Source organism: Oncorhynchus tshawytscha, linkage group LG06 (assembly GCF_018296145.1).
Source record: "Oncorhynchus tshawytscha isolate Ot180627B linkage group LG06, Otsh_v2.0, whole genome shotgun sequence".
NCBI classification, from domain to species: Eukaryota; Metazoa; Chordata; class Actinopteri; order Salmoniformes; family Salmonidae; genus Oncorhynchus; species Oncorhynchus tshawytscha.
Genome location: NC_056434.1, coordinates 70,772,931 through 70,782,585, shown reverse-complemented (window position 1 = coordinate 70,782,585; position 9,655 = coordinate 70,772,931). Strand labels below are relative to the sequence as shown.

Here is a 9,655-nt window from a genome sequence, read left to right as displayed (position 1 = left end):
AGTGTATGTAAACTTCCGACTTCAACTGTATACACATTTTATGGACACAGTATATTTTACATTAGTTATTTTATTTTCATTGACACACTTCAACTGCACTCTACCCCTCCCATTCTATTGGTTGCAAGGATTTTGTAGCATACATTGAAATAGAAAAACTCTAAAGTTTTGATTCCGGTGACGTTTTCTGTATCAGTTGGTAAACCATGCACCATGGTCTGGTGTTGAGAGCTGCCGTGTTCCCAGAGTTGAATTGGGGAGGAACAATTTCCAGCTGCTGGAGCGTCATAGACCTGCTACTTATTTCTAGTCACACAATGACTGTCCCACACCTAATAGGATGTTTTGTATTGACAAGTTTTAATAAGTCTGTTAGTCTTAATTTGCAAAAGAAAGCCACGAAAAGTTCCACACGTTTCAATGCATGCCACCGGATCCGGAAGGTCCGTATTTTATTGCAAATGTTTACAATTCTACATGTGAGGTTATAGTTGGACAAAACAAAAAAAGAACGATAATAAAACGTAACAAAAATAAATCCATCTGTTGAATCTGACGAGTTGATGCAGAATTCCTTACTATGAATGAGCTTTCATTAAACTTGCTTTAGAGATTTTAAGGAAAGACACCTTGTCTGACATTATAAGCATTCATCTCTACCATCTCTTACTCTTCAAGCCAAGCTACATAGCGTGTGAACAAGGTTCCTTGAAGTTAACCCTCTCATCCTTCCTACATGGCTAAATGGTCCATTTAAATGCAGGGACGCCATTTTAGAAACAGATGACACGTGGATTTCACTAGTGATGTCATAGTTTCCGAGGAATGTCTATTGTGACAATAGCACAACTGTAGTACTTATCTGTTTGTCATAGCTCCACCATTAAGCCAGTGTCGAGAAATATAACGAGTGCTGCTTATATCGGCTCACTTAGAAAATATACTGAACAACAGGCTATCTTAGCATCATCGAAGAACAAGAGTCAAAAGCAATAGCTCATTCAACAGTGGTATAGGCTACGTTTCACCAACCAAACATACGTTTCATCATTTCATTCCCAGTTTGATAAGTTGAACAGTGGTAATTGTGGTACACACTCAGACATTAACCCTTGCCAGTACAGTAGGGTCAATGCTGAAACATGGGCTTCTATTGTGGTTATACTGAGTGGGACACAGTCACTAAAAACAGGAAATGACATAAGGTAACAGAATACCTGTTCATACAAAATTCATCACATTCATCATGTATTACACTCATTCATTCACTCAACTAACACATTGTTCAGCTCCAGCTCTTTCTGACGAGGTTAAAATGAAAGAATAACAGTTTTAAAAACTATGTAAAAGTGTAAAAAACACCTTTCAACATAAAAATATTGTTTGTTCCATTTTACATTTATCCCCAGGCATTCTGATCAATATCCATTAATGCAGATACTTGATCGGAAAACAATACGACAAAACATGTAGAGAAACATAATGCCTTTAGTGTCTTATACACACACAGTGGTCTGGGAAAATAAGTGTGGAAAACCTCTTCTCCTGGTATGTAAAAGTGCCTCAGATGGGCCAAAGTCAGTGGTCATAGGCCCGTCTGTAGTGTTCTTGGGTCAGTTTAAAATCCTTCATGTGGTTCGGTCTCAACGTTTCTTCACGTGATCGTTGGTCTCTCCTTGTACGGTCCTATTAAATAAAGCCTGTGTGGACCTGCATCTCAATTGTTGCTCCATCTATATCTTCCCCCATATTACTTCACAGATCACAGCAGATGAAGGAGAGAAGATGAGGAGAGGTATTGGACCAATGAGATGCAGCCAGTGTCCATGCCTCCTGATATATTTACAGTTCAGGATTGACAAGGGGTCTAAGCCAGGCTTCTCTGTCTGGGCTTAATTCTTGGGTAAAGCTGTTGAGAAAGCAGACACACAAACACCTTATTAGATACATTGGAACACTAGCAACCAGTCAACATCTTAATGGAAAGTTATTCAGTAAAATGTTTAACTTGACGAAATGCAGTTCTGACACAGTGCGACTCACCCCCAGAAGGTTCCGAGGGATGTAGCCCTCCGTGTCGCCCGTGCCCGCCCACCACCACTCGGTCTCGTCCTCGTCCTCTCGGCGGACGATGGTCATGCAGTCTCCCTCATGGAACGCCAACTCATCAGAATTGTCATTGCTGTAGTCCCACAGGCCGTACACCACGCCCCTGTTCATGATGCCCATCTTCTCCTGCACACCTGGAGGAAAGAGGAGACCGGGTGTTAGCGGAGCAAGAACACACACAGAAATACACACACAAACGCTAAATGCAGATGACACCTACAGGTGTGCATCCAAATACACCATCACTAGTACAGTATCATCAACAACCACACTGCCCACTGTCTCTTCAATGCAAAGAGAAACAGAGACTTTCCCCTGACATAGCACTCGAGGCTATTTTTACCAGTAGCTGTTGAACTACTGACCGTAGAGGAACTGGGAGCACTGGGTGTATCCCTCCTCCATCTCCTCACACTTATCCGCTGCCGTCTGCATGTCACTGTAGGTCATAGCAAACACCGCTGCTCCGGACTCCACCAGGAACTTACACACCTGCACGTTATTACAGGAGGCCGCGCAGTGCAGCGGAGTCCTGAGAGAGAGAGAGGTAGAAAGAGAAAGGAAGAAAAAAAACAAAGCATACATTCAAAAATGTACGTGTCAGACTCCCTCGCTGGCTTGTGTTACAGAGTCAGAATCAGAGCTGTTGGTAGCGTCCACTCACCAGCCATCGCTGTCGGCTGCGTTGACGTTGACACCAAACTGGACCAGGAACTTGACGATCTCTGTGTGTCCGGCACAGACTGCGTTGTGGAGGGCTGTGATCCCCTCATCATTAGGCAGACTAGGGTCCTCCACCTGAGACAGGAGAGAGAGGTGGATCTTTACAACTCACTTCACAAACACACATTCTTTTACACACTCGGTACAAATTATCATCAGCTAACAGCTAAGACTACAAAACGTTAAGACTAAACTTTTTGAGTACGATGGTTTACCAGCTACCATGCTAACCTGCCATTACACACAAGCACTTGTAAACACTGTTCCTCTGTGAAAGTCTTAAAAAAAACGAATAAAAATAACTTAGAGGTCCACTTCAGGAAATAGGATACGGTATTCACTACAGTGTCTATACATCCAGAAATGTTACCTCGTAGATGATCCTCTGGACCAGATCAAACTCTCCCTCCAGAGAGGAGTCCAGGAGCAGGGCCAGGGGGTTAAACTTCACCCTCATGCTGTGGTCGATCCTCTCGGAGCCGGTCTTACGCAGGTTGGTCCTCTTCCCCTAGTACAGACACACGGAGAGGAGTACACTTTTTACACAACGTCACACCTAGGTGACATCTCACAGCCACGATGACACGCTCTCACGAGGAAGTGTCTGAGGGTGTTCGCTAGTGCTCTGTCTGGATGGATTTGATTTGTGCACGTCTGTGTGTGTCGCATAGAACAATCTACTCGCTGTTCATATAAATGGGTTCCAATCCACAAAATATTAAGAAACTGGATGCAATGCATAAACGATTCGAATGAACATCCAGAGTATCTTTTGAATGAATACAGTATCTACTCAAGATTGAAGGGACCTGTTCCCTCTGCAACTAGACCAATACTGACCTGACTAACAGAGCCAAACCAGTCATGAAACAAACTGAGGTTTTCCTAAACATCCCGATTATTACACAACCAGATGATAAGCTATTACTGGCCACATGAAAGAAAGGGCCCTTTTTTGGGTCTTAACAGCTGTCCATTGGGTTTAGTGGCAGAGAGCAAGGACTGGGAGACAAAAATGGGTCAGACCACTCATCAACTCTCCAAAGGGTAGGACCCCACTGACAAACCTGCCTGTATGGGATCAACAATGGAATGCAGCTTGTTGTTTACTTACAGGGCAGAAAATAACCAAAGCTCATTTCAATGTCAGCTTTGGACGAGGGAATGTGAATGCTTACTGAAATGCAGCCATTTTATGTCAGATTAGGACATAATGAACAGGTTCCACTTTCTACAAAACTTGATCAGGATTACTGTGCTTATATAACCTGTGAGAGGGTGGAGGGTAGCTAGACAGGGTGAGATGAGGTCAACGGAGGTGAACATGTACTGTACAACCTGAACAGTCAGGACAACCCCATGAGAAACAACAAGTGAGGCACACACAGTACTGTAGAGTACAGTACAGTTGGATATTGTTAATATGGCTTAGGACTGTGATGTTAAAGCTATTTGCAGCAAGTAGAATGGTTGTGTCTGATTGTGGGCTGGTGTTTATGGGTGTCATGGAAGGTACTTAAAATGAGGTTCCTTACCGGTGGCAATGTGACCTGTCCTGTGACCTCCGGTGCCTGCATGCTGAAGGTGTCCTCCCCCAGGATCTCCTGCTCAGCCCCGCTGGGGTAAGGTGGTGGAGGGTAGGGGGGGAATTCTTCCATGAAACTCTCTGGAGGAGGTTGCAGGCTGGGTGGGCTGGGCTCCTCCATGCCTGCAGCAGCAGGGGGCGGTGGGGGGAACCGGGGCTGGTCAGGTCGAGGGGCAGGGTGGGGTGGATGGGGAGGGGGCGTGAACTCCTCTCTGTCTCCCTCTGGGATGGCTGGTGGGGTAGTCTGTTCTGCTGGGGGTGGGAGGTGGTGGTTAGGGGTGGGAGGAGGGACGTCACGCACCTCCAGTTTCACACTTCCTGGTTGGCTGCTCTCCCCAACAATCGGGGCACCTGGAACACCAGGCAACGCCCCTCCCGCATCCTTTACAGCCTCAGGTGTGGTGGGCGTGGTGAGGATGGTCTCCATGGCAGCCAGCGTGGTCTTCTGATAAAGCAGCTTCTGGATGTTGGGCCCTGCGGGGCCCTCGGGCTCTGTGATGGAGCTGCGTTTCTTCAGGGGCCGTGGGGCGTTGTACAGCTTCTTCCTGAGGGCCTCCAGGTCCCCGTCACTCTGATGGCGGTAGGGGTTGGAGATGAAGGGCAGCAGCTTGGTGGGGCTGAGGGGACGGGGGGTGCGCTCTGTCTCCCCCTGCTGGCCCTCAGTGGGGGGGCCCTGTTGTGCCCCGTGGTCCACCTCTGAGGGCTGGTCTGGGGAGTGCCGCTGCTCACTGTATGGGTTCTCTGGTTGCTGGGGGCCACCACCGGAGATCACAGGCTTACCGTACACTACACACAGAGAATAGGTTAGACTTTAAAGTGGTCTTTGTAGATACTATCAACTAGACAACCTATTTTCCTGCTGGTACACAACAACACTCCAGGACAAGGATTGGCGAAAATATAACGTTTCAATCTATTGTTGTTGAGGCAGGCAACACACAGCTTAGAATGTTTATAGTGGGAGTAGCCTACGTGAGGATGTGTGTTTGAGGATGAGAGCTGTAACAGAAGGTGGTTCTCCTGACTGCATGGCTGAGCACTGGTGTGTCACCATGCTTCAGCCAGGTCAGGTTGGTGGATTTGACTTGAGGGAGATCCACAGGGCAGGGATGACACGTGCACCCTGGCCTTATGGACTCTTAGTAAAGTCTCCAAGTACACTAAATACCTCACTTTTACAAATTAGGACACAGCCACTGTCAGAAAGACCCAAGAGCTTCTTCTGATCATGTGACCTGACCAGGAAAAACTCTAGGTTCTTGTTATATCCTATAAGTATATCATCTTATCAGAACTAGGACCACACATTTTTCCTGGCCACTGCAGACTCCAGAGAGTTCATGTCCTCTGCTTCCCTTTAGTCAGACATAACTGCGTATGTGCAACCCGTTAACACTAACAGGGTGACGAGGAGGATTGCTTTAATGATTCATTTATCGGTTGCCATGCCTCAGGGATTATTATCTTTAATTAGATTCACTAACTGCAGCTTGTTCTGAGTCAGGACCCTCTCCGCTGGCTAAATGCGTCACTGTACTCTCCTAGGTACATAGCATAGGACTGACGTCAGCCTGCTTTAAAGTCTCTGTTCGGAGTTAATCTACCAGTCAGTGTAGAACAAAGAAAATAACAAGAGCAGACAACACTGTTTCTAGTACACTGGTGTTCAGTGAAATGCTTTGGAGCCATGGTTCACATACCGGCCTTGATTGGCAAGGTCACATTGCGAAATCAATCCTCTTCATTCATTCTTTAGAGAAATAGACAAATGTCTCCAGACAGACGGTAGTCCAGATACAGTCAACAGGAAATGAGGTGGAACCAGAAGGTAGTCTTACCACTGACAAATCCGTTGCCTCGGCTCTGGCTCCTGTTGAGAGACCCCTGTATGGCCGGTGGGTAGGGCTTGCCTGGGGTGGGCTGCTGAGTGTACATTGTGTAGATGGAGCTGGCTGCCAGGGTCTGGGGCTTGCTCAGGTCCTTAGGCAGCTCTGGTGTGAAGGGTCTTACGGTGGCTGCCAGAGGGGGGTCCTGCTTGGAGGGCAGGGGCAGGGTCTGGCTCTGGGATGGGGGCAGTGGGACGCGGGCCTTGGCTGCCTCCTGGGGGTGCTGTTGCTGGCTGGGGGCTTGGCCTTGGGGAAGGTCCCGGTGTTGAGGCCTGGCTTGCCATAGGGGGCGCAACCCGGGGCTTTGGGTTTGCTGGCGACGGGTGGGGGCACCTTGACTGCAGCTTTAGGAGCAGACTGTAGAAAGGAGTAGACAAGAGGAGCTGGTTAGATGACAGATAGGTACTCACACCGTACACACACACCGGACACACACACACACACCTGATGTCAAGAGCTAATGTTCATGATAATTACATTACAGTTAACCCATTACAATAGAACGTATCATTTAACCCCATTACTCACAGGCTTCCACTCAAAGTTCTGCATGGAAAACCCCATTGGGGATCAAATGTCCTGTTGAAGGTGTACTGTGCACATGTGTTTGTATGGTAGGTACATACAGTGCCTTCGTAAAGTATTCAGACCCCTTTCATTTTTCCACATTGTTACGTTAGCCTGATTCTAAAATTGATTGAATTGTTTTCCCCCCTCAATCTACACATAATACCAGATAATGACAAGGCAAAAACAGTTTGAAATGTTTGCTCATTTATATATATATATATATATATATATATAGAAAATAAATATCACATTTACATACGTTTTCCGACCCTTTACTCAGTACTTTGTTGAAGCACCTTTGAAAGTTATTACAGCATGGAGTCTTCTTGGGTATGACGCTACATGCTTGGTACACCTGTATTTGGGGAGTTTCTCCCATTCCTCTCTGCAGATCCTCTCAAGCTCTGTCGGGTTGGATGGGAAGCGTTGCTGCACAGCTATTTTCAGGTCTCTACAGAGATGTTCGATCAGGATCAAGTCCGGACTCTATTCAAGGACATTCAGAGACTTGTCCCAAAGCCACTCCTGCGTTGTCTTGGCTGTGTGCTTAGGGTCGTTGTCCTGTTGGAAGGTGAACCGGCGCCCAAGTCTGAGGACCTGAGCGCTCTGGAGCAGGTTTTCATACTTTGCTCCGTTCATCTTTGCCTTGATCCTGACTAGTCTCCCAGTCCCTGCCGCTGAAAAACATCCCCACATCATGTTGATGATGCGGCCACCACTATGCTTCACCGTAGGGATGGTGCTAGGTTTCCTCCAGATTCAGGCCAAAGAGTTCAATCTTGGTTTCATCAGACTAGAGAATCTTGTTTCTCATGCCTCTTGGCAAACTCCAAGCGGGCGGTCATGTGCCTTTTACTGAGGATTGACTTCCGTCTGGCCACTCTACCATGAAGGCCTGATTGGTGGAGTGCTGCAGATATGGTTGGCCTTCTGGAAGGTTCTCCCATTTCCGCAGAGGAACTCTAGAGCTCTGTCAGAGTGAACATGGGGTTCTTGGTCACCCCCCTGACCACGGCCCTTCTCCCTCAAATGCTCAGTTTGGCCGGGCGGCCAACTCTAGGAAGAGTCTTGGTGGTTCCAAACGTCTTCCATTTAAGAATGATGGAGGCCACTGTGTTGTTGGGGATCTTCAATGTTGCAGAACTTTTTTGGTACCATTCCCCTGATCTGTGCTTCGACACAATCCTGTCTCGGGGCACTAAGGACAATTCCTTCGACCTCATGGCTTGGTTTTTGCTCTAACATGCACTGTCAACTGTGGGACCTTATATAGACAAGTGTGTGCCTTTCCAAATCATGTCCAATCAATTGAATGTACCACAGGTGGACTCCAAGCAAGTTGTAGAAACATCTCAAGGATGATCAATGGATATAACTGACTCTAATTGGGTACTATATACACATCACTATCCTCGACTGGAGCACATTTAAACAAAAAGGTCTGAAAATTACCTTACAGGATGCACTTGAGCTCAATTTCGAGTCTCATAGCAAAGGATCTGAATACTAATGTAAATAAGGTCTGTTTTTTCATGTTATTACATTTTACATTTGCAAAAAATTCTCGCTTTGTCATTAAGGAGTGTTGTGTGTAGATTGCTGAGGATTATTTTATTTCTATTTAATCCATTTTAGAATAAGGCTGTAACGTAACAAAATGTGGAACAAGACAAGGGGTCTGAATACTTTCCAAAGGCACTGTATGCGTGTGCATTGGAGAAACTACTCTAAGCTGTTGGTAGGAAGGTCGGCAGGAATTGGATTCAGTTCAATTAAAATTCACGTTTTCAACTTCCTGGACACCAGCTATTTTGGGTCCGCAGTAAAAGCAGCTAAGCGACCATTTTGGTTCAGTTGCACTGTTCTTACCTGGGCGTCTCTGACCAGGTCGTCACTGCTCTGGTTCTTGCGGAGGGAGGAGGCGGACACCTCAGTGGGCTCAAACATAGAGAACGGACGCACCCGCCGGTCCCTCTTCATGCCCTCCGTCTCACCTACACACAACACCACCGCAGGTGTTACCATAACATAACAACTAGACACAAACAGGGAAAACAATGGCACAACCCTATCTGGACTGTGTATCTAATTCAAAGATAGCCATGTTTGTGTGGACAGGCGGATATGATTTGGCCACTACATACCTAGTCATTGTGTGGTCGAGTCTTGGAGTAACATTTATGTGTGGTTGGGCTGAGGTGGTGGTTACCTTGCTCTGTGTTAGCGCTGGAGTCAGAGGTCATTCTGGGCAGTATGGAGGATGACCCAAGACTACTGCTGTTGGACTCTGGTCCAGAAGTGCCCCACTCTGCCAGCTTACCTGAGAGAAGGGGTGGGGGTGGTAAGGGAGTTCTGGTTTAAGGGGTGTTTTCTAACAATACTTTCAATTCAAACCAATGGTAAGTCAAATATGTTTAGACAAGTTCTGGCCGAAGCTGGGCTATAATATACAGGAAAACCCCTGTGACTGGGACATCCCTTTTCTCAGAAAAATGAACACCATACAGTAGGGTTTCCTAAACTCGATCCTGTGTCTCCCCTTGGGTGCACGTTTTGGTTTGTTGCCGTTGCACTACACAGCTGATTCAAATAGCAAAGTCGTCGGCAAGCTTTCATTATTTGAATCCACCGTGTCGTGCCGGGGCAAAAACCAAAACGTGCACTGCAGTACAGGAGTGCAAAATGTGGTAGATCTAGCTAGTTCTTCCTATCTTCCACATTTCCTCAATAACTGATTTAGAGCTGACTGGGCCAGTCTGAAACCACATGGCTGTCAGACCGT

General features: G+C 46.7%; 1 protein-coding gene across 1 annotated transcript in view; it reads right to left on the bottom strand.

Moving 5' to 3' along the window:
- Nucleotides 1-421: 421 nt before the first annotated feature.
- tp53bp2a (tumor protein p53 binding protein, 2a) overlaps nucleotides 422-9,655 on the bottom strand; it is a 52,132-nt gene continuing 42,898 nt past the window's right edge. The window contains 10 exon segments of the mRNA XM_042323588.1: nucleotides 422-1,909; nucleotides 2,044-2,243; nucleotides 2,475-2,641; nucleotides 2,774-2,907; nucleotides 3,203-3,340; nucleotides 4,368-5,203; nucleotides 6,256-6,534; nucleotides 6,537-6,660; nucleotides 8,743-8,867; nucleotides 9,083-9,193. Of these exon segments, the coding sequence (XP_042179522.1) occupies nucleotides 1,868-1,909; nucleotides 2,044-2,243; nucleotides 2,475-2,641; nucleotides 2,774-2,907; nucleotides 3,203-3,340; nucleotides 4,368-5,203; nucleotides 6,256-6,534; nucleotides 6,537-6,660; nucleotides 8,743-8,867; nucleotides 9,083-9,193 (2,156 nt within the window). The 3' untranslated portion in view covers nucleotides 422-1,867.